The sequence below is a fragment of the Prunus avium genome, chromosome 6 (assembly GCF_965620075.1).
Source record: "Prunus avium chromosome 6, drPruAviu1.hap1.1, whole genome shotgun sequence".
In the NCBI taxonomy this organism is placed as follows: Eukaryota; Viridiplantae; Streptophyta; class Magnoliopsida; order Rosales; family Rosaceae; genus Prunus; species Prunus avium.
The window spans coordinates 37,752,938-37,777,605 of NC_142289.1; the positions used below are offsets into that span (position 1 = coordinate 37,752,938).

The following is a 24,668-nucleotide window of genomic DNA, read 5'->3' on the forward strand; positions in this document are numbered from 1 at the left end:
AATTTGAGGCAAAAACCGGTCCAACTCGAACTGTGCCCACCCCTACTTCCAACTCTGTCTTCCTCTTCGGCTCTGTGACTGTCATCCTCTTCATTTCTCTTTTGGCTATCTCGATTCTCAACCCCTTCGTTTCTCCTCAGCTCTCTCTCTCCTCATTCCATCTTGTAGATCTAAGAGAAACTAAGATTGTGAACTGTCACAATGTGAAGCCGTTCGTTAATTTGTTTTTTTCCCCCTTTTAAGGGAGAGAATGGGGATATAAATTGTTTATTGAAAAAATGGAGATATGAATCTTTTCGTTTTTTTTTTGGTTCCTATTAAAACTTATATGTTCTACGGCTGCATTTGGACCGCTGAAAGAAATTCACTCTCATTTATTTTCCAAATGGATGAGAAATGGAGACTCCTTCCTCATGTTTAGTAACGTTGAGGAAGCTATTTGTGTTTGATTTCTATAGGAGTTAAAAATATATATTTTTTTAATTATACAAAAACATATTGGGGCGGGCAGATATGGGCTTAGCCAAGTTAGCTAGAGCGAATGTGTTCTCTACCCGAGTTTGAATCTTCTTCCTTGTAGTGTAGATTATATTAAAGTAAAATATAGTTTGGATTAAAAAAACCATATTGGGGTAATCATAAAAACATATTTAATGCTCCTTTTTTTTAATCACCTATGCGAAAGGAAAATGAAATTCAAGTGGGTTGGAGGGTTTCATTTAATTTCATATGTCACCAAACATAAGAAATTAAATTATTTTCTAAACTAATTTGCCTGCAAACCAAACGCCTACAATTTTGAAGTACGGGCGTGAGACGAAGGGAAAATAGAAAAGATTAGCAAAAAGAAAAGAAAAAAATAAAGAAGAGGATAAACTGGCAGCAGCTAGAGTTCATAAGCCCAATGGGTCGACTTTGTACCCAAACAGAACCAAAGCGAAGAGGAAGGATGATTTATATCCCAAACCGACCCGGAATTATCACATCTTCCTTTCTCATACAAGAAAAGTGCTTGACAGAACCCAAAAGCATTATCATATTCAGATCAGTCTAAACCTAGCGCCGCACCCACTTCACTCTTCCAACTCTGTCTTCCTCTTCGGCTCTGTCTAGATTCTCAACCTCTTCGTTTCTTCTCAGCTCTCTCTCTCTCTCTCCTCATTCCATCTTGTAGATCCAAGAGAAACTAAGATTGCAGATCGAAAACAATGATCCAAGTCCATTAATCCAGGTATCCATCTTGATTTCTTCTTTCGGCTAAGATCCCTCTCTTAAGCACTCCCAAACGCTATCATTGTATCGTGCGGAAAACCTAGGCTAGGTATGGAGAAGCTGGAGGATTGCCCTGGTCCGCCTTATAAGCCGAATAAAGTTCTTTATTTATGTTTCGGTGAGTATTCTCAGATCCATTGGGCTGATTACTTTATTCAAGCCATTCATTTGGAGAATCATGCGCCTCAACTTATGGCAGAATCACATATGGCTGCTCCCCTACTTGTCGGATTTGTTGCTGCTCCCGTACTTGTCGGATTTGGTGTCTACGGCTCCAATATCATTTTGGCAGGCGGCATTCAACCGCAATTCGATGGATTACAAAATTTTTTCATAGCAGATCCGTGTAGAGACGTTTATGTGTTTGACACTGCGAATATGAGTTTACATGTACCCGATGTGAGACAGCCCCTTCAACACGGGAAGACTCAGCCCCTCGTGGTAGAGCACGAGGGCAATTTATATGCTCTCTCCCTGTTAAAAGGTGAGGGGTTCGGGATGTTCGACCCAAAACTTAACACATGGGTGACTTTGCCCGAACCCCCATTTTTCCACAAACGCCACCCTAAACACCCCACCAATTGTGTTGTTGTAGGCAATAATATCTTTGTGTCATCTTTGTCTAGCATCTTCCGCTTTGACATGGCTGATACCAGCCAAACATGGAAAGAGCACTCTTTTACCAACTGTACTGCATTGCCATATGTATTAGATGAAAATAGTTTAGCGCTGGAAATGAGTGACGGAAATTGGTTGATTTTCTCATGTTCGATAGATACTGATAAATTCAAAGACGAGGGTTGCTGCGACGAGTACGACTGCAACTCTTCCGATGAGGATTATCCTCCTTATCCTCCTCGGCCTGAGCCTGTTCGTTGGTATAAATGGAAGGGCACAACTTTGCTTGCCTATGTCATGTCAAAGGACTTCACATCATTAACACCTATTCCACCTCTGCCCCTGTGTAATTTACCCACTAAACCTTCGTTTGCTTGTTGCATAGATTATAGGATTGTCCATTTAGGAGGTCAAGATATATGTGTTATATTGTCTATCGACAAAGGATTGGGGTTCATAGGCGACGCTAAGAGGAAGATGCGGATTTCTATGGTAAGCTTGGAATTTCAACTTTCAGAGAGTAAAGACTTGTTAACCATCAAACCGGGTTCTTATAGTCGGCACAGATTTCTACTCGATGCCAAGTCTTCAAATGCAACTAAAATATCCCTGTATGGTGCCTTTTGGCTGTAAGTTTCGTTCACTCACTATTTGTTTCTTTCTGGTTTGGTTTTTCTCTTTTGGAATTTGATATATTTTTGCTAAACAATGGAACAGGTAAACGTCAGCACTCCTCTCAAATGGTGCAGTCTCAAATGGTGTATGAAATCTTTGATAATGACTCTGTTTGAGAAATGTGAAACTTTATTTGGTTTTTATGGAGAATGTAATATTCTAAGAATACTGTGATCTTTTACCTTGTTTTTTCATTCTTATGACTGAGTGCTTGAATTGTCACCGTCTTTCAAAAAGTAAGATGCCCTGACTTGTTGTCCATTAAATGGCATTCACGTTGGATATAAGATTAGAAAGAAAGAGAAGGCGCAATTTGGGGTTTGGCTATTTGTGTAGGGATTATATACCGGATTTGTGGGGAATGTAATTAACTGCTGTAACAAGGGTAGATACTGGTGATCATATAGGAATATATAAAAATGCATGGTTTAGTATAGAAAAAAGGGCATAGCAGGTAATATAACTTAGGAATACACTTTTCAGGAAAATGTCGTTCACATGCGATATAGGATTGAAAAGGGAATTGACGGCAGGGTTTGCTGGGATAACAGTAAATATCGGTAGGAATACATATACATTGTGCATGGGTAGAAAATCAAATTTTCTATTATTTTCAGTAGAAAGAAGATTACATTCACATATTACTATATTATTAAAAAGGAAGTAAGTGTAGGTTTGGCTGTCTTGGTAGGGATTGTATTCAGGCTCTATCTGAACTGTCCATTCCTTATGTACAAGCATGCATGAAGTCATACTTTCCAAATTCATTGTTGCATGCATGAGCTCTTTTCCGTTGGCACTGTATTTTGAAGCATTGGACAGGAAAACTTATAGATGCATGAGCTACTACGAAACAAAGAAATCTGGTGATATTATGGTATCTGCAAGCATGTAGCTACAACAAAGTCCTTTCTAATCATCTTTGCCTTTCTGACTCGATTTTTGCAGATCAAAGTCATGAAGGAGATGTACTTACCCGAACTAAGTGAAATGTATCAGAAAATTGCTACTAAACTTCAGCAGGTTTGTAATCACTTCATTTTTTTTCCCCTATACAATTTTTGTTGCTCAACATTTACCATTGAGCAGCCTTTCTCTTCAAGGATATTGTGATGATGGTCGATGATAGATCCCTCCAACTGGATCTACCTTTTACTTATTCCAGCCATGTATACTGTCTACATGGGACAATTACCCCACCAACAGTGCCAATAATATTTTACCTTTTTTAGTTACAAGGCCAATGATATTATTTGCTACAAAATCTTGTTACTTCTAATATTGGTTGGTTTTTTTGCTTACTCGTCATATATGTTGTTCTCTCTGTTTGCCAGCATGATTCTCTTCCACAGCAACCAAAATCAGAGCAGCTTGACAAACTGAAAATGTTCAGGACCATGTTAGAGCGCCTCATATCAGTCTTACAGATTTCCAAAAGTAGCATTTCACCTGGTTTGAAGGGCAAGTTGGTTTTATACGAAAAGCAGATAGTAAATTTTGTTAATACAAATAGACCTTGGAAGCCAGTTTCTTCTCTGCAGCAAGGGCAGCTCCCCCCACCGCATATGCACTCCATGCAGCAGTCACAATCTCAAATTACTCAAGTGCAATCTCATGAAAATCAAATGAACCCACAGTTGCAATCAATGAACTTGCAAGGTTCTGTGGCAACAATGCAGCAGAGCAATATGACGAGCTTGCAGCAAAGTTCTGTGTCGGCTTTATCTGGGGTTTCAACAGCACAGCAGAACATGATGAATTCATTGCCACCTAGTTCCAACATGGATTCAGGACAAGGAAATGCACTGAACTCATTGCAGCAGGTTCCTGTGGGAAGTAACCAACAAACTCCTGTTAGTGCTCCCCAACAAGCAAATATGAATGCCTTGTCATCACAGAGTGGGGTTAATATGCTACAGGCAAACATGAATTCCATTCAATCAAATTCTGGTATGCTTCAACACCAGCATTTGAAACAACAGCAGGAGCATCAAATGTTTCAGAATCAACTCAGCAACAATTTCAACTTCGACAGATGCAGCAGCAATTGATGCAGAAGCAGCAGTTACTGCAACATCAACAGCAGCAGCAGTTACAACTGCAAGCAAAGCAGCAGCTTCCAGCACAGTTGCAGGCGCACCAACAGCAAATGCCACAGCTTCATCAAATGAATGATGTAAATGACTTGAAGATGAGGGGATGGGTGTAAAGCCGGGGGTTTTTCAGCAACATCTCTCTGCAGGCCAGCGTGCTTATCCTCATCCGCAGTTGAAATCAGGATCTCCATTTCCTACAAACCAACTCCTTCAGGCTGCATCTCCACAAATTTCGCAGCATTCTTCTCCCCAAGTTGACCAGCAAAATTTACTGACTCACCCAAAAGCTGGAACCCCATTGCAAACTGCTAGTTCACCTTTTGTCATCCCATCTCCATCAACTCCCATGGCCCCGTCCCCTATGCCGGGGGATTCTGAGAAACCTTCCTCACTCTCAAATGCTGGGAATGTCGGACATCAATAAACAACTGGTGTCGGAGCGCAGGTCCAGTCCCTTGCCATTGGCACCCCTGGGATATCAGCCTCTCCTTTGCTTGCTGAATTTAGCGTACCAGATACTCATGTTAATGCTTTGTCAACTATTTCTGGCAAGTCGAGTGTTACAGAGCAGCCTCTCGAACGCTTAGCGGTTAGTAAAGCTGATTCTCTCGGAGTGGTTAAAATGATGTTTCAGAACATACATTCTAAGTTCTTGTTTTCATCAAATCCCCTCGGTTGGATAAAATTTCTGTAATTGTATCTTTCAGGTGAAATCGATGTCACCAAATGCATTAAGTGCCTCTGTTAGTGACATTGGCTCGGTAGTCAGTATGATTGATAGGATAGCAGGGTCAGCACCAGGTAATGGATCTAGAGCTGCAGTTGGTGAGAATTTGGTTGCCATGACAAAGTGTCGTCTGCAAGCAAGAAATGTTATAACCCATGATGGAACAACTGGGACTACGAAAATGAGGCGCTACACTAGTGCCGTGCCCTTAAATGTTGTGTCTTCAGCTGGCAGCATGAATTGATAGTTTTAAGCAGTTGACCAGTTCAGAGACATCTGATCTGGAGTCAACTGCAACATCTCGTATCAAGAGGCCAAGGATTGAGGTATTAAACTTTTGTTGTGGTATATACTCACCAAGCAATGAAAACTAGTTGCCTGCCTTCGCACATTTTGAGATGATGCATTTGCCTCTTTGGAATACTTTTATTATATTTTAATATTATAAAGATGGGCAGTAGATGTTAACTGTGAGTCCACTGTTTAAGGTGCTGCATTGTTGTTAGATTATAGAAGAAAAGCAACTTTTTGGGAATAAAGTTATTGTGCTTAAGAAGAAAAAAAAAGGGACATTTGAGGGAATAATGTTCTCTTCTTTTTTTCCTCTCCGGGGAGAGAGATTCATTATTGGATCAGGAAATTGCGGAACCAACCTTAATCCTGCTTCTTCAGTGGACATAATTAATTATGTGGCTTATCTTGCAGGCTAATCATGCTCTTTTGGAAGAAATAAGAGAAATAAATCGGCGGCTTATCGACACAGTTGTTGATATCAGTGATGAAGATGTTGATCCTAGTGCAGCCGCTGCTGAAGGGGGTGAGGGAACCATTGTCAAGTGCTCGTTTGATGCTGTGGCTCTCAGTCCAAACTTGAAATCGCAGTACGCGTCAGCACAAATGGTGGGCTCTCAAACGTGAATTTAATGACTTGTTACCTGTGTTCATGATTTTGATATTTCTTGTATTTACTTGTCTTTAATATGGTGCGGTCACCGATTCAGCCATTAAGACTGCTTGTTCCCAAGAATTATCCCAACTGCTCTCCAATACTCTTGGACAAGTTTCCAGTTGAAGTCAGGTGAGGAAATAAGCAATCCGACTTTACATACTGCTGCTGCTGTTACATAAACTAAGAGATGTGGCATTTCTTACTGAGAATTCTCAGCATAAATTTGACTTTAATGTTTTGCTTTGACCGTAAGGAGTATGAAGATCTTTCTGTAAAGGCAAAGTCAAAGTTTAGCATCTCTCTACGAAGCATTTCACAACCCATGTCCCTTGGGGAGATAGCAAGGACTTGGGATGTTTGTGCACGTGCAGTCATTTCCGAGCATGCGCAGCAGAGTGGTGGAGGCAGTTTTAGCTCAAAGTATGGGACATGGGAGAACTGCTTGAGTGCTGCTTGATAATCTTTCTTCAGACCTGAAAAAAGCTATTCCAAGGGTTGTTATGATAACCGTGATACATAATTTATCTACTGCTGTTTTGCTGCAATGATGAAGCAGTTTTTGGATAGTCTATAGGCAAGGCATGTATAGGAGGAACTTGTGATGTTTTGTATATGGCCAGATTTTCCAAAGTGAATAATGTTGGGGTTGTTCTTGTTGGATTTATCCTAGGTAACATATGTGTGTTGTAGTTTGGATACTGTAAATCATCTGTGATCTCTGTATGTTTCGTTGGGTTGAAAATGCCCCATTATATGCAGTTGGCTGCTGTCTGTTTGTGACAAATTGTATCAATATTCCCATCCCCTTCCCCTGGTGGTTCTATAAGATGGATATCCCTGGAGAAATAAGAAGAATTTCATCTGAGTGAGGACCTTCTTGTGGTCAGATCGGATGGACCCTATCCGATCTGTCCGGGCTTGGGGCCGTGGTCGGGGCCAGGTGCATATGTGCTAGGGTGGGCAGAGGATGTTTTGGAGTCCGTGTAGCACTTGATAACAAAATTTGGAACACCTTCTCTTCTATTTGAATCAGCAAAAGGATGCAATGCAATGTCAGTTGCACAGGCTCTCTATAAAGAAGTATGTTTATGTTTAAGAGCATCTACAATCATGCTCACTATTTTTTGGTTAAAATTTAGCTGAAAATACACAAAAGCTATTTTAAGAGCTCTCTATAAAATTTGAACTCTAATCATACTCTTTAGTTTAGAGAGTCATAAATACTATAATTATTTTTTAATTCAATATAATTGATCTATCTCTATACAAAATAATATAAAAAAATAGTTTGCATTAATTAAAAGTTTAAAATATGCATAAAACAAAGCAACATTAAATTATAGGGAGCCACTAGGAGTCCTTTCTCTCTCCTCAGATTTAGGAGCTCCTAGAGGTCTCCCTATTTTAGGAGGTGGATAGAGAGCATGGTTGCAGTTGTATTTTTTCAATTCCTCCCTAAAATTTGTCTAAGCAGGCGGTTTAGGAAGACCATTTTGGATAATGGATAATGTTTTAAACTACTCTTATTGATAAAAGAAAATCGAGGAAAAAATTTAAAAGAAAAAAAGGATCCCGGCACATATATATATATTAAAACAACATTTTTTTTAAAAGGTGTCGAGTAAAGCCGCGCGGCTATCCCTTTTTTTTAAATGAAAAAACACCGCATATAGCCGGGCGGCTATACTATTTATGTTTAAAAAAAAAAATAGGACCCGCCTAGCGATTAGGCGCCCACGTGTTTAGAAACATTATAGCTGCGCGGCTATACTAATTTTTAAAAAACATTTTAAAAACTGAGTATAGCCACAGGGCGATACTATTTATAAAAAACAAAAAAAAACGAGGACCAGCCTAGCGAATAGGGGCCCACGTGTCTTTTCATCATCCGACTGATACAATCCTCCCCACACAAAAACTTAATCAAAACAGCACACTCCTTGCCCGCCATACGCCAACAAGTTACTCTAAAGGAAGATTCATGTTTACACTAGACTCTAATGGAACTCCTACACTTTATACAACCAATTTCCCACTTGATTCTCCTAACTATCCTTACTGGTCAATTCAAATTGTCGGAAACTTTCAGGTATTCTTCAACCAGTCTGGCTTTGTTTACCTTACAGACAAAGACGGAACAAAGGTTGCGGATATACTACAACCCACCACACAGTCATTCAAAGATGTCTACCAAAGAGCAACCCTTGAATATAATGGAGTTTTAAAGCAGTATGTCTACCCTAAAATTGAATTAACTTTTTGTTTAACTTTTTGTATGATGAGTTATTTATGCATGGGAAATTGAATTAACTTTTTGTTTAATCTGTTATCAGGATTGCACAATTAAAAAAGATGGACAAAGCGAGACATAGAACATATATGTTTTGTGTCAAAGGAGTATATTTGTTTTGGATCTGATGAGAAAATACACATACATCTCTTTCATATACAAGTTTCAATGTCTACAAAATTGGATGATTTTCATCCCTAATGGTTGAAAATGTTGAGAAGAGAGACTCTGGTTTTTATCAAGCGCCTGAACAGGCACTCAAGTCCCTCTTCTATATCTTGAATGTTTGCCGCCAAATCCTGGAGCCAAATTTGCACATTCTCAACTTGCATTGCGTAATCAGATTTCTTAGACTCGTGAGTAATATGGGCATTCAATGCAGCATCCACCTTCTCAAGTTCATTCGTATCTGCAGTTTCCTCACCCTCACAAGATACTCTTTTGGGCTGCACTGGCTTGGAAACTAATGAGCAACTGCTTGACTTCGATTTTGAACCAGCTATGAAGGACAACAAGGATTCAAACACAGCAACAGCTACTGCATCTAACTCTTTCAACATGTTGATCACAGCTGGAGTTTCATGGTTTTTGTCGGTTCCCTAACTTTCCTTGACCTTGAAGGCCTTGTTCATTGCCTTCTTGACATCCTTCGTAGAGGCAAGGTATTTTCTAACCTCATTCATGAAGCTCATGTCACCTCCTCGTCTTCTGCGCACGGTTCGGGTGACAAGAGCAACTCATCCTCTTCACAGCTGAATCAGTCACAACGTGATTTCGATATGTATCCAAAAACTATATCAGCGATGTTTATGCATTGTCTCCCCACCACCGGATCACAAACCCCATCAGCCCCTATATTTTACTTATAATATAAAGCATGAGTATCTTCAATTCGGTAACAATGTCATTGTTGATGTATAACCCTTTGAGCTGAAGTCCTTGGCGCCAAAGCTTTTTTCTCAGTTTGAATTTTATTCTTTTAGTTTAAATGCTATTTCTGCTGGTTGTAATATGGGCCGTTGGATCATAGTCCAAGTGGCTTCTTAAGTGTTGTGTTAGATTTTGACAAATGTAATCATCTCATAGGATGATAGTTTTAACGGCTAGGATCAAATCTTGTGTAAAGGCAGTTAGAGAAGAATCTCTCTTCTCTCTCTCCTCAACAGATATATTTGCTTAGTGAAATAGAATGAACAGTACACACTCTTCAGTTTCTAAATTTAGAGCAACGTTCTCTCTCTTTTTCTCATCTAAGTTTGTTTTCCTTTCTCCCAAACAGATCCAAAATACAAAATATAAGTTACAGAAACTATGAATTCTATCATGGCCTCAGAATCAAGCTCGATCCGAGCTATCGTTGAGCTGATTCGAAGATCAAAGTGGCGAGTTCTTGAATCTAGGTGTCTAATATGGCAGGATCGGGAGCAGCTGAGCTTCGAACACCAGTTTTCAATGGAGAAAACTACGAATTCTGGAGTATTAGGATTAAGACTATTCTGAAATCGCATGGTCTGTGGGATTTGGTCGAGAATGGGTTCAAAGATCTGAAGAAGGAGAAAGAGGAGGCTGTGGACACTGAGAAATCTATGATGGCTCAGATTCTGATGAAGGATGCTCGTGCACTTGGATTGATCCAAAGTGCAGTTTCAGATCAGTTATTCCCCAGGATTGTGAATAAGGAGACCTCAAAGGGTGCCTGGGATATTCTGAAGCTGGAATTCAGAGGAGATAAACAGGTAAGAAATGTAAAATTGCAAGGGTTGCGTAGGGAATTTGAATATACTCGCATGAAGGATAGTGAATCTCTATCTGTCTACCTTGTTAGATTGTTTGATATGTTGAATCAAATGAAGAGTTATGGTGAGGAATTATCTAGGGAGAGAGTTGTGCAGAAACTGTTGTTTAGTCTGCCAAAATCATATGATTCTATATGCTCTGTGATAGAACACTCTAAGGACCTTGAAACTCTTGAAGTTCAAGAGGTGGTTGCCTCCTTGAAGAGCTTTGAGCTCAGATTGGATAGGCACACTGAGAACTCTTCAGAGAGGGCCTTTGCTAGTCTGAATATTGAAGAAAAGAAGTCTAAGAATGAAAGTTTTTCTGGAAATCAGAGTTTTCAGAAAAGTTGGAAGCCTAATGATGGAAACAAAGCAGCTTGTAAGCATTGTGATAAGCTACATTATGGCAAATGTTGGTTTGAAGGCAAGCCTAAATGCCATGGATGTGGAAAATTTGGACACATGATCCGAGACTGCAATGGAAATAAGAATGCACATAAGGTGAATTATGCAAATGAAATGGAAGAAACTGGTGCTTTGTTTTATGTGTGTAATGCTGCAACTGATGTGAAGGTAAATCACTCTTGGTATATTGACAGTGGTTGTAGTAACCACATGACAGGAGATGAGGGACTCTTAGTGAATATTCAAAGGGATTTGACCTCTAAGGTGAAGATGGGAACTGGAGAAGTAGTTCCATAGTTCCAGTTGCTGGAAAAGGAACTCTGGTGATCAAAACCAAGTTGGGTAAGAAGCACATTCATGAAGTAATGCTTGTACCTGGTCTTGAAGAAAACTTGCTTAGTGTTGGGCAAATGATGGAGCATGGATACGATCTTGTGTTTGGAGGAAATATGGTGAATGTCTATGATGATCAGTCACTGGAAAATCTGATTGTGAGGGTGCACATGACAAACAACAGATGTTTTCCACTTACAATGATACCTGCAAGGGATATGGCTTTGAGAACAAGTGTTTCACACTGCTTGCAGACATGGCATAAGAGGTTGGGACACTTAAATGAAAGGAGCATAAAAATGCTTGAAAATCAAGGCATGGTTCATGGCTTACCTCATTTGGAGCAGATTTCAGTGGTTTGTGATGGTTGTATGCAAGGTAAGCAGCACATAGACTCTTTTCCTTTGGAATCCAGTTGGAGAGCAACAAGTCCTTTGGAATTGGTTCACACAGATATCTGTGGACCAATGAAAACAGAATCATTATCTGGAAACAAGTATTTTCTGCTTTTTACAGATGACTGCACTAGAATGTCATGGGTGTATTTCATTAGAAACAAGTCAAGTGCATTGGAGTGTTTTAGAAAATTCAAGGCTATGACTGAGCTGCAAAGTGGGTTCAAGATAAAAAGCTTGAGAAGTGACAGGGGTGGAGAGTTTGTATCTGGAGAATTTAACAGGTTCTGTGAAGAATCTGGCATTCAAAGGCAGTTAACAGTGGCATACTCCCCTCAGCAAAATGGAGTAGCTGAGAGGAAGAACAGAACAGTGGTGGAAATGGCCAAATCCATGTTGCATGAGAAAGGTATACTTTATGAATTTTGGGCAGAAGCTGTAAATACTGCAGTTTATTTGCTGAATAGATGTCCCACCAAGGCTCTCAAGAAGGTAACACCATTCGAAGCCTATACTGGCAGAAAACCAGGAATTGCACACTTAAAAATATTTGGATCTCCTTGTCATGTGCTTATTCCTTCAGCTTTGAGGCATAAGCTTGAAGAAAATAGTCACAAGTGTATTTTTGTAGGCTATGGTCTCTGTGAAAAGGGATATAGGCTGTTTGATCCAAGTACTAGGAAGGTTATTCTGTCCAGAGATGTGCAATTTGATGAAAATGGTTTATGGAAATGGGAGAATGCTAGAGAAGGAGAAATGATAGTTCGTGTGCCTACTGAAAACCAAGATTGTGCTCAAAGTTTAAACTTGGATACACCACGACAAATAGATGAAGAAATCACATTACAAGATGAACCAAGTCAAAGCTTGGATACACAAACACAAATAGATGAAGTTACTACTTTGCAGGATGAAAGCATTGGTGGAAGTTCTCAAGCTATGGATCATACACCAAAGAAATGGAGAAGTATTAATGACATTATGGCTCAGTGCAATATGTGCATTGTGGAACCTGAGAATTTTGATGTGGCTGATCTAGATGAGTCATGGAGAAAGGCAATGGAAGCTGAGTTGGAAATGATAGAGAAGAATAACACTTGGCAGCTTGTTGAAAGACCTTTTAATAAACCTGTCATTGGTGTAAAATGGGTCTACAAGACCAAACTTAATCTCGATGGTACTGTGCAGAAAAATAAGGCTCGTTTAGTGGCTAAAGGCTACTCACAAAAGCATGGGATTGATTACAATGAAACCTTTGCCCCAGTGGCAAGGTTAGACACCATTAGAACCTTGATTGCTCTTGCTGCACAGTGTTGCATTCCTAAAAGGACACAAATTAATGTGCAAACAACCAATTAAAAATACCCGCAAGTGCACGAATCTAATGAAGTATAGATTATGTAAGTACGGGGTCGATCCCACGAAGAACTTGTCGGCTTCCTATAAGTTCTAATTTGAGTACGTAAAGAACACTTAATTGACACACCACAAAAGCAAAATGGAAACTAAAAATGAGTAAAGAATTGTAAAAGAAATGAAACAATACAAGAAAACTAGAGAAAAACACAAACAACACTTTCTATCACCCTTTTATCACCTATTTATCACCTGTGAACAGTACCATAAACAGTGAAAATAAACAGTGCGACCGGTCGTGAACAGTGATTGGCGACCGGTCGTATGAACAGGGAGACCGGTCGTTTTAGTACAGAGTCGAAACTCTGTTTTTCAGTTTCGACCTCTGTCCAGTTTTTGACTTATAACTTTCCAACCGTTTGTCCAAAATTCAAGTTCTTTATACGGTTAGATTCAGCACACAAAAACGAAGAACACAACGCGGACCAAAAGTCCAAAACAGTTACGAAAATAAACAGAATTCAGTAAACAAGACACACAACGTATCAAACACACAACTCACACACACATTGGGGGGGGGGGGGGGTTTGGTTTGGTTCAAGTGACCTATTTCTATTGCATGAAAGTAAATGGACCTTGAAATTAAATGAGAATGGCAGAGATGAATTATCAAAAAGTGGAAACAAATTGTAACAAACACTAGGGTTTCGGAATCCACCCTAAACAATTCTACCCATGTTCATGGATACTCAAGTGATGAATTCTAAATGTATTGATGAAGATGTTCGCAATCAAGACCATGGGTCGTGGCTCAAGACGCATTGATTCTCTCTAATATACGTAAAGTGCATGGTTCGTGCTACAATACTTGTGCCCTCCCCATAACCGAACCTAGGTATGGTTCGTACTTCGATTCAATTACAAGGAGAACCCATTAAGTTCAAAGAGAATATGAACATCACAAGAATCCTAATAGCATGGTGTTTACATTAGGTATTCAAGAAACCAATTCACATGGATGATTCTTACTTCATCCATTTATTGCTTAGGATAACATGAAGATACACATAATCCCAACAATCTCAAGAAGCATGCTTTCAAAGATGGCCAACCAAGGAAAAACACACATCAAGGATAGATTAATTTGGTGAATTGGAATTCATCAACAATATCTAGAAATTCATACACTCAAGCATCAAAACAATAAGGTAATCATGTTTAGGGCTTCAACCTAAGCCCTAGCTATGGAGTTTAGTTCCTCATAATCATTTCAAACACAAATTCGAAATATAACTAGAAAGAGTTTACAGATTTGGAAATGATGAAAGCTTGAAGTCTTCAATGGTGGAAGTCTTCCCCCTTCTTCCTCGGCTGCACCTCCTTCTCCTTCCTTAGCTTTTTAGCTCTCCAATCTGCTGCTCAATTGTGGAAAATGATGGAATCATCCAATACCCCCGTTGAAAAACCTCTCCAATATCAGATTGCACTTCCTTAATGCTTCCCTCTCTCCTCCTTTCCAGCTTTACTTTTAGTATTCTAATGCAAAGTCTTCACCCATTGTCTTCTTGTCCCCTTGCAAATGATGAAGCCTTGTCCTCACAAAGATGCCAAATGCTTCAGAAAATATCTCATCTACTAAGGTAAATTCTTGTTACCAAGTGTTATGGTAACAAGAATAATCAAGATGACACAATGGAGGTAAAAGCTGGCCAATTCCGGATTTCCAGAGCTGTGGTAACATGCTGGATTGGTTGGATAGGCAATACTTGTCCAATGGAGCTCAAATTTGGATATGTTGTAGTTAACATCCATTGGAACAAGTCTCATGAAGATCATGACCTCATCCGAGCACTAGAGCATGTTGATCCCAGGCCAAGAAGTTGACCTACGAAAATGAACAAAAACAAAATTTATAACTAATAATGCACTTTTAGCTCATTTTCATTCCAACCAAGGTAAAATCTAAGAAAACACAAAAAGGAAGTAAAAAGCTATAAAATGTCAAGAACTAACTCAAAATAGTGGGTGAATAACATGAAAAATCATGTGTAAAAATGAACCGAACACACAGAAGGAGTGGAATCTGTACCAACTGGATGTCAAATCTGCTTTTTTGAATGGAGTCTTAAAGGAAGAGGTATATGTGGAGCAGCCACAGGGTTTTGTGAAGGAGAATGAAGAAATCAAGGTGTATAAGCTGAACAAGGCTTTGTATGGACTAAAACAAGCCCCAAGGGCCTGGTATGATGAGATTGACTCCTACTTCAACAAAGCAGGATTCAAGAAAAGTCCTAGTGAAGCTACACTTTATATCAAAACTGATGAAGGTTTAGGTATTCTTATTGTCTCTCTTTATGTGGATGATATTGTTTATACTAGAAGTTGTGCAAAGCTACTTGAAGAATTCAAAAATGACATGATGAAACATTATGAGATGACTGATCTTGGACTACTCTACCATTTTCTTGGCATAGGAGTAGTACAAACAGATAAGCATATATTTCTTCATCAGAATAAATATGCAATGAAAGTGATTGAGAAATTTGGTTTGAAAGGTTGTAAATCTGTGGTAACTCCATTGGTTGCAAGTGAAAGGTTGTGCAAGGAAGATGGAAGTGAGATGGCAGATGAGAGTGAATATAGGCAGATTGTAGGCAGCTTGCTATATCTGACAGCTACTAGACCGGACATAATGTTTGCCTCTAGTTTGCTTGCTAGATTCATGCACAATCCTACTAGGAAACACATGGGAACAGCCAAAAGGGTCTTGAGATACATTCAGGGCACACTGGATTATGGAATTGAGTTTAAAAAGGGGAAGGCAGCCACCTTGATAGGGTATTGTGACAGTGACTGGGCAGGAAGTGAAGATGACAGAAGGAGTACCTCAGGGTATGCATTCACTCTCGGATCTGGTATGTTCTCATGGGCTTCAATTAAACAAAATACAGTAGCTCTGTCCACTGCAGAAGCAGAATATGTGAGTGCTGCTGAAGCAACATCACAGGCTAAATGGCTAAGGTTTGTGCTTGAAGACTTTGGAGAGGAGCAAGTGGAAGGCACACCAATCTTGTGTGATAACACCTCTGCCATAGCAATGGCAAAGAACCCTGTCTTTCATCAGAAATCTAGGCATATTAGCAGAAAGTTTCATTTCATCCGAGAAGCTATCCAAGCAAAGGAGATTGAGCTAATCTACTGCAAAACTGAAGATCAAATTGCAGACATCCTAACCAAAGCTTTATCCAAGGATCGTTTTGTGCATCTCAGAGATCTACTTGGAGTAAAGTCAGCCAAAGGGTTAGAAGGGAGTGTTGATGTATAACCCTTTGAGCTGGAGTCCTTGGCGCCAAAGCTTTTTTCTCAGTTTGAATTTTATTCTTTTAGTTTAAATGCTATTTCTGCTGGTTGTATGGGCCGTTGGATCATAGTCCAAGTGGCTTCTTAAGTGTTGTGTTAGATTGTGACAGATGTAATCATCTCATAGGATGATAGTTTTAACCGCTAGGATCAAATCTTGTGTAAAGGCAGTTAGAGAAGAATCTCTCTTCTCTCTCTCCTCAACAGATATATTTGCTTAGTGAAATAGAATGAACAGTACACACTCTTCAGTTTCTAAATTCAGAGCAACGTTCTCTCTCTTTTTCTCATCTAAGTTTGTTTTCCTTTCTCCCAAACAGATCCAAAATACAAAATATAAGTTACAGAAACTATGAATTCTATCAGTCATGGGATGCATTGTACAATCAACCATAAAATATGCAGAACATGAATGGTATTGTACCATCTCTCTCTCTCTCTCTACATATATATTAATGCAAGGGAATAGCCAGCTCTTCTATCCAGCATTCCAGCTCTGCCTGTGACGAGTTCTGTATCACTCTGCCCATGACATATTTTGGCATTAATTTATATTCATGTGGTACATTGTCTGTGTCAGAATCATTCATCACCTTCCATTTCCTACCAATTGGTGTTTTAATATCATACACATGCATATGCTGCTAGTGTTCAAAAAATCGGCCTAGGCGTGGCCTGGGCGGGTCTAGGTGCCTGGGCGGATCCTTCATTTCTGAGAGCTTTAGGCGGCACCATGTGGTAAACTAAGCGAAGAAGATTTGGCTGGATCTGCTCCACGAGCTTGCGGGGCGGCAGCACCAGGTGGTAACGCGGAGAAGATGACCTAATGGAATACGCTCTACGCATCGTTTTGTTGGGTAGGAGTTATTAAGCTATACGTATCGTTTTGGTGGGTTGGAGTTATTAAGCTATACGTATTGTTTATGGGCCCAACAAACAAAAACCCTTTCGGTCTATTCTATACCCAAAAGTTGCAATATAATATTTGTAACGAATATGTTAATTGAGTAATAGAGTATTATTATATGCTTTATGCTTAACTTTTCCCCCATGTTTTATATAAATTATGGTACTTTCTAATTTAGGTCTCTAATTTATATATCATTTTATTTTGCATGATTTTGGTATAAATTTATAATTATAAATAATTATAAATAATTATATATATATATATATATATAAAGGAGAAAGGCCTAGGCCCTGATTACTCCTCTAGGTACTAGGCCCCTGCTTGCCGCCCGATTACCGCCTAGCTATACGCCCGATTACCACCTTTGAATTGTTTTATCCCTTGTCTTTGAAACTTGGAAAGCCTATTGGATAATTGGCTTTACTTGTTTTTTTTGTTTTTTTGTTTTGAAACACTTATCATCTATATTAGATGAGCTTGTTGGACGTGGGCTTAGCCAAACACAATCCAAATTTTTTTGTGAATTTTTTGTTTCAACAAAGGCTAAACTAGGAGGTAGTCGTATTATCACCCACCGATCACCGAACCTTGCTTTAAATCTAATATAAGATGAGCATCTTAGTTGTGATGAAACCTCACCAGAAACATATCTTTTTGATTTACAAGTACTGCCAAACCGAGATTGGCCTAATTCTGATTATGATCATTTTCAGCCAGTAAGTGAGGATTGGTGCAGGCAAAGCTGCCTAAATGACTGTTTCTGTGCAGTTGTCATTTTAAAAAACAATGACTGTTGGAAGAAGGGAATTCCTCTTGTTAACGGGAGGATTGACCCCACTGTTGGTTCAAAAGCTCTAATAAAAATAAGGAGAGACAATTCTACAGATGCAAGAAAGGATGATAATTCAGCTTTCATCGCCATTGAACAGGTGCTCCTAGGTAGTTCGGCGTTTCTCAACTTCTTCTTACTATTGATAACCTATTTGCTTGTTTTGTGCATTATCTATCACAGAAAAGCAGAGGTGAGTCTGCTTTACCCGGTCATTCAAGGCATTAATCTGAAATGTTTCACTTACATGGAGCTGAAAGTAGCTACCAATGGATTCATGGAAGAACTAGGACGTGGCGCTTTTGCAACAGTTTTCAAAGGAATTTTAGCATCCGATGATGGGAAATGTGTTGCTGTCAAAAGATTGGACACTATGGTTAGAGAGAATGATTTGGAATTTAGAGCTGAAGTGAGCTCAATTGGCAGAACAAATCACAGAAATTTAGTCCAACTATTAGGATTCTGCAATGAGGGGCAACATCGAATTCTGGTATATGAGTTTATGAGCAATGGCTTTCTAGCAAGCTTACTCTTTGGAGACTCAAGGCCAAGCTGGTACAGAAGAAGAGATATTGCCTTAGGAAGAGGGCTCTTTTATTTGCATGAGCAATGCAGCAGCCAAATCATACATTGTGACATTAAGCCTCAAAATATTCTTCTAGATGACTCTTTCACTGCAAGAATTGCTGACTTCGGCGTAGCCAAGCTTTTGAAAATCGACCAGACTTAAACCACTACTAGATTCAGGGGAACAAGAGGGTATGTGGCCCCTGAATGGTTCAAAAGCTTGCCTGTAACGGCGAAGGTGGATGTTTAAAGCTTTGGAATTTTGCTGTTAGAGATTATTTGCTGCAGAAAGAACTATGAAGCAAAGATGGAGGATGAAGATCAAATGGTACTAGCTGATTGGGCATATCATTGCTATAAACAAAAGAAACTGCACTCGTTACTGAAGATTGATGATGATGAGGAGGCAAAGGAAGACATCAATGAGAAGGAAATATATTTGATGATCGCATTTTGGTGCATTCAAGAAGATCCATCAGTAAGACCCACAATGAAGAATGTCAGACAAATGCTTGAAGGAACTGTTGAAGTCTCAATACCACCAAATCCATCCTCATTATATGTTCAATCTAAGTGATCATAAAAACAATTGATTTCGGATATCAAACTTTGTGTGTGTTTGATCATGAAGGACTCAAAACCACCAATATTTGTTTAGTCCTATCGTCCTTATTGTGTCAACAAAATGTAGAAATATTCTTGTTTATTATTCCCCACATTTTTGCTTTGAAATTAGTAATAAATTTTCTGCTCTATAAATAATTTTCCTGGCTTCAAGATTCAACTACACGGGGTAGACTAATTTTCTGAGGAAGATTTGTACAAATAATCTTACAGAAGATTTGTTCAAATAATCCCAGGTCTCAATATACCGGGGACTTTTTATGTTTAAGTGACAACATAGCTTGATCTTTTAAGCTTTGAACTATCCATAACACCATCTGAAATCTCAAAGACTCTGCATGATTTTTTTATTTTTAATATGCATCTAAAAAGTACTAAAATACATCATACAACACGCTTATTTAACTCAGACAAGCCAATAGTGACGAAGGTCATTGTGTGAAGAAATTTAAAAGGGCGGTGAAAGATAAACAAAGCAGGCAACACCATCTATATCTTGTAGGAAATCATTATATAATTCAAGAGTTTGTCAATCTGCCAAACAAAGCATCGATTGGCGCATACACACAAACCAGAGATTGCCATTAAGATGTCAAATAAAAATACATCAAACGTTGTTCTTTAAGTTAACATATTGTCTGGCACATTGGAAGCCAAGCAATCCTGCTGACTTTTTTCATTAGTAAGAGAAGCCAGATATATGAAAACAAGTCTCTGTTTAATGGATTGTCGTTGACATTAATGTATACATATACTCGATGATTTTAATGGATTGAATATAGGTGATTTGCAAAGCTGGACGAAGAAAAATATTTTCATAATATTGGCATATACATTACTATGGAAATGGTGTTCATAGACTACTCTTTCAGTGTTAACTCATCTAACTTCCTACCATGGCGTTTCAACTACCATATTGTTTATGCTTTCTACTTACCCTTCTACAAATGCCATTTCACACAACTTCTCAAACTTACAATAACATATCTTTAGGCTCAGCCCTCACCGCTCAGGACGATAACTCTTCCTGGCTCTCACCATCTGGGGAGTTTGCTTTCGGTTTCCAAAAGATTGGTAATGATGGCGGCTTCATACTAGCCATCTGGTTTAACAAGATTCCCGAAAGAAGTATTGTATGGTCAGCCAATGGCAACAATCTAGTGCAAAAAGGATCTACAGTTGAACTCACTGCAGATGGCCAGTTTATGCTGAATGATATTGCAAATGGCACACAAATGTTCATTGCTGAGCAGGCTGCTGCTACTGGGGTTGCCTATGCAGCCATGCTTGATTCAGGAAATTTCGTTTTGGCCAACCGAAATTCAATCAATTTGTGGGAGAGTTTCAATCATCCAACTGATACAATCCTACCAACACAGACTCTAAACCGAAACAGCACACTCTACGGTAGCTACACGAAAACAAATTACTCAAAAGGAAGGTTCCTGTTTACTCTAGAGTCTAAGGGGATTCTTGCTCTTTATACAGCAAATTTTCCATTCGAATCTCCTAACTTTCGTTACTGGGCAACCCAAACTGAGGGTGTTGGCTTTCAAGTCATCTTCAATGAGTCTGGCTATATTTACCTTACAGACATTAATGGAAGCCTACTTAGCATGGTATCAAACAAGGAGGTTTCAATGCACGATTACTACCAGAGAGCAACTCTTGATTTTGATGGAGTTTTGAGGCACTATATTTACCCCAAAAGCAATGGCTCAAGTGTGGGAAAGGGGACCAGGAATTGGTCCACTGTGTCCTTCAAACCTCCAAATATCTGCACTGCAATTTCGGAAAAAATAGGTGGTGGTGCATGTGGTTTCAACAGCTTATGTAAACATGAGGATGAAGGACAAATTATTTGCCAGTGCCCACAGAATTACACATACATTGATACAAATGATGAGCGCAAAGGATGCAAGCAAAACTTCGTTCCCCAAAATTGCGATGAAACCTCACCAGAAACACATCATTTCGGGTTTCAAGAGATGCTATACACAGATTGGCCTAATGGAGATTATGAGCATTTTCTGAAAGTAAATGAGGATTTTTGCAGGCAAAGTTGCCTAAGTGATTGTTTCTGTGCCGTTGCCGTTTTTGACAAAGCGACTGGGGGTTGTTTGAAGAAGGGAATTCCCCTTTCAAATGGAAGGATCGACAAGGGCGTTGGCTGGATATCCCTGATCAAAGTACGGATAGACAATTCTACTTATAGACAAGAAGTCCCACGTGCAAGAAAGAAAGAGAATTCGGCTTTGATCCTCGTTGGATCAGTGTTGATGATAATAATAAGCTATTTGATTGTTTCTCTAATAACCTATTTGTTTGCTTCTCACATCTATTCTAAGCAAGCAAAGGTGAGTAAACTTTATCCAGTTGTTCACAGCATTAATTTGAAATGTTTCACTTACATGGAGCTAAAAGAAGCTACCAACAAATTCAAGGAAGAACTAGGACGTGGTGCTTTTGCAACAGTTTTTAAAGGAGTTTTAGCATCCGATAATGGAAGATCTGTTGCTGTAAAAAGATTGGACAGTATGGTCAGAGAAAATGATTTGGAATTCAAAGCTGAAGTGAGTGCGATTGGCAGAACAAATCACAGAAATTTGGTCCAGCTACTAGGATTCTGCAACGAAGGGCAGCACCGAATTCTTGTGTATGAGTTTATGACCAATGGCTCTTTAGCAAGCTTCCTCTTTGGAGAGTCAATGCCTAGCTGGGATCAAAGAAGGGAAATTTCCTTAGGAACTGCAAGAGGGCTCTTGTATTTGCACGAAGAGTGTAGCAGCCAAATCATACATTGTGACATTAAGCCTCAAAACATTCTTCTAGACGACTCTTTCACTGCAAGAATTGCTGACTTTGGAGTAGCCAAGCTTTTGCAAACGGATCAAACTCGAACAACTACTAGATTCAGGGGAACAAAAGGGTATATGGCCCCTGAATGGTTCAAAAGCTCTCCTGTCACAGTGAAGGTGGATGTTTATAGCTTTGGCATTTTGTTACTAGAGATAATTTGCTGCAGGAAGCATTATGAACCAAAAATAGAGGATGAAGATCAAATGATACTAGCTGATTGGGCTTATGCTTGCTACAAGAAAAAGACACTACACCTGTTATTGGAGAATGATAATGGTGAGGAAATAGGTGACATCAAGATGATGGAGAAGTATGCGATGATCGCGTTTTGGTGCATTCAAGAGGATCCATCACTAAGACCCACCATGAAGAATGTCACACAGATGCTTGAAGGAACTATTGAAGTCTCTGTCCCACCAAATCCATCCTCATTATATGTCAATCAGAGTGATCGCAGTTATTATTGATTTCTGGATATCTATATTTCTGTCTCTGATCGTGGACTCAATACCACCATGGTCAGCCAGATAGTCCTTAGTGTGTCAACTAAATCTCGGAATTGTTCTTTTTCTCATTTCTGCTGTATAAAGTATTTTCCAGACATTGCAAATGATGCTTTCATGACACCTTGCTATATCAGACAAGTAATAGTGTTATCAGGAACATAGTTATAAAAAAAAAAAAAAGTTTAAACCCCCCGTGTTTATTTAATCATCTGACTCAGTTATGGTCAAGCGCAGAAACTCAAAGAATAAGCAGTTCATGATTCATACATGAAAATTATTCAAATTCTTCGAAGTCAGACAATACAATTCTCAAATTCAATTACGTGCCTCTTTTACGTCTCCAGTCCACAGGGATTCCACCCAATTCCCAGACCTGTTACTGCCAACATGTTAGAAATTTGTGCTTGAACTTTAAAGAAAGCTAGCTGAGGTTAAAGTCAGAGGCCAAAACACACCACAAGAAGAATCTTCTCGGACTTATTGGGTATTTGAGGGAGAACACAAACAAGGTTCTCTGGTGTTTTGAGTTTTTCTGGTTGCCATTTGGCGCCTTCCAACAAATAAAAAATAAAAAATAAAAAACCCCTCTCATTTCATGCTGATGCTTCAAGGAATACAGTTGAAGCTTCACTTCCCTATTTTGCTTTACCACTCATTGTTCATTGAGATGAAAACAAAAAAGAAAAAAAATGCATGTAATTCATCAATACAAAGCAACAAACTTTGCAACTCAAAACAAAATATTATTTTCCAAAACAAAAATGGAAAAAGAAAAAAAAAAAAAAAAAAAAGTTTAAAAACTGAATTAGTGTTTGGTGCTTATTGAGAGAATAGGGATCAGATGGTACAAAGATTAGGGTGCCCAATTGTCGTAACCAGGCTTTGGGGCGGACACCCATCTCTCGCATAATTATTGCGAATACTGACCACTCATCACATCCCGTTTCTGCCTGAAGGATCATGCTTTCTTTCAACTTCCTTTCGCCTTTTTATACAACCCATTTCGACCTCTCTTCTATCTCCACGTCGATGTGGGACTGCTCTCTCACCCCGTTACTCTCTCTAATTACTGTAACTCATGCGTATCTTGTTCCATTTTCATTTTGTACTGAAATGGTATGCATATATAGTTCCTTAGACACTGTACGTATATGTAAACATCCGAGACATAAATAATACAAACTAATTTGTGTTTTTTTACACTTTTAATCGTCCACACTTTTATAACATTGGTTCTAACTTCTAACCATTTAATTTTGGAACAAACACTTTGGCAGAAAAAAATATATATATATTATTCGGTACAAACTCAAGCGCATTTATAAAAAGTACGATTCATTGTAACTAACATAGAGGCTCTTGTACATAATTTAGTTGCTCTCCGTTTGGATGAAGAAATTGAAAATTACATAGAATTTTAAAATAACGGAATTTAGATTTCTATCATTTCAATTTCTTGCAACTAAAGATTTCAATGTTTGGATTTATATATAATAAGGATTGATTTAAGATGAAGTTTGGAATTAGAGTAGTAACGTTTGATTTTGGAGATTTCAACCATGTCACGATCATCAACGAGTCAAAGATCCAAAATTGTCCCATATCTACCAATGTCAAATGGGACAACCACACGTCATGTACAAAACAAAATTACCCCATTAAAACCCCGGAATGAAATTACCACATTAGTTTTTGTCTAATTCATGTCCACTTGGTAACGCCTTGTAACTTAAAAGCAATAAAGCATGATTTGGTTTACATGTGTTGTAAAATTTTGTATATTTATGGGTATAATATTTATTTTTTTAATAGGAAATAAATAAGGGGGTTTCACTAAAACACCCAAAATGGGGGCTGAAATTATAAAAAAACCCAACACCCAAAACACTTTATAAACACACCCAAAACCCATCATTACACACACTCAAAACTCATTTATAAACACACCCAAAAAATATACAATTGTTGATTTTGGGGTTGATTTTGGGTGTGTTTCTATGTTTAAATAGTGTGTGGGTTTTTTTATAAATACATGCCTAGGATTGGGTTTATTTATAATAATCTAAATAAATAATGTAGAAATAAATAGAAGATATATACAAGTCTTGGTGACCAAGGG

General features: G+C 38.7%; 2 protein-coding genes, 1 non-coding gene and 2 pseudogenes across 4 annotated transcripts; 4 read left to right on the forward strand and 1 right to left on the reverse strand.

Annotated features, from left to right (window-relative positions):
• The first annotated feature begins 919 nt into the window (after window positions 1-919).
• LOC148294153 (uncharacterized) lies at window positions 920-3,544 on the forward strand. The gene is made up of 3 exons (XM_088254959.1): window positions 920-2,519; window positions 2,608-2,716; window positions 3,514-3,544. The coding sequence occupies exons 1-2, from the start codon at window positions 1,324-1,326 to the stop codon at window positions 2,609-2,611; spliced, it is 1,200 nt and encodes a 399-aa protein (XP_088111085.1). The 5' UTR covers window positions 920-1,323; the 3' UTR covers window positions 2,612-2,716; window positions 3,514-3,544.
• Window positions 2,808-6,730, forward strand: LOC110767930 (mediator of RNA polymerase II transcription subunit 15a-like; annotated as a pseudogene). The gene is made up of 6 exons (XR_015836563.1): window positions 2,808-3,588; window positions 3,900-5,250; window positions 5,369-5,714; window positions 6,094-6,288; window positions 6,390-6,466; window positions 6,591-6,730. The product of XR_015836563.1 is annotated as a mediator of RNA polymerase II transcription subunit 15a-like (transcript).
• Window positions 6,731-14,938: 8,208 nt separating this feature from the next.
• LOC148294154 (G-type lectin S-receptor-like serine/threonine-protein kinase LECRK1) lies at window positions 14,939-19,137 on the forward strand (annotated as a pseudogene).
• Window positions 19,138-20,080: 943 nt separating this feature from the next.
• LOC110767936 (G-type lectin S-receptor-like serine/threonine-protein kinase LECRK3) lies at window positions 20,081-22,518 on the forward strand. Its single transcript, XM_021971601.2, has one exon. The coding sequence runs from the start codon at window positions 20,081-20,083 to the stop codon at window positions 22,508-22,510; it is 2,430 nt and encodes an 809-aa protein (XP_021827293.1). The 3' UTR covers window positions 22,511-22,518.
• An 864-nt stretch (window positions 22,519-23,382) lies between these two features.
• On the reverse strand, window positions 23,383-23,491 carry LOC148294155 (small nucleolar RNA Z279/snoR105/snoR108). Its single transcript, XR_015836917.1, has one exon. It is a non-coding gene; the product is annotated as a small nucleolar RNA Z279/snoR105/snoR108 (small nucleolar RNA).
• Between the last annotated feature and the right edge of the window lie 1,177 nt (window positions 23,492-24,668).

Coding starts and splice junctions, on each gene's coding strand:
- LOC148294153 (XM_088254959.1), top strand. CDS start 1,324: ATGGAGAAGCTGGAGGATTGCCCTGGTCCGCCTTATAAGCCGAATAAA.
- LOC110767936 (XM_021971601.2), top strand. CDS start 20,081: ATGGCGTTTCAACTACCATATTGTTTATGCTTTCTACTTACCCTTCTA.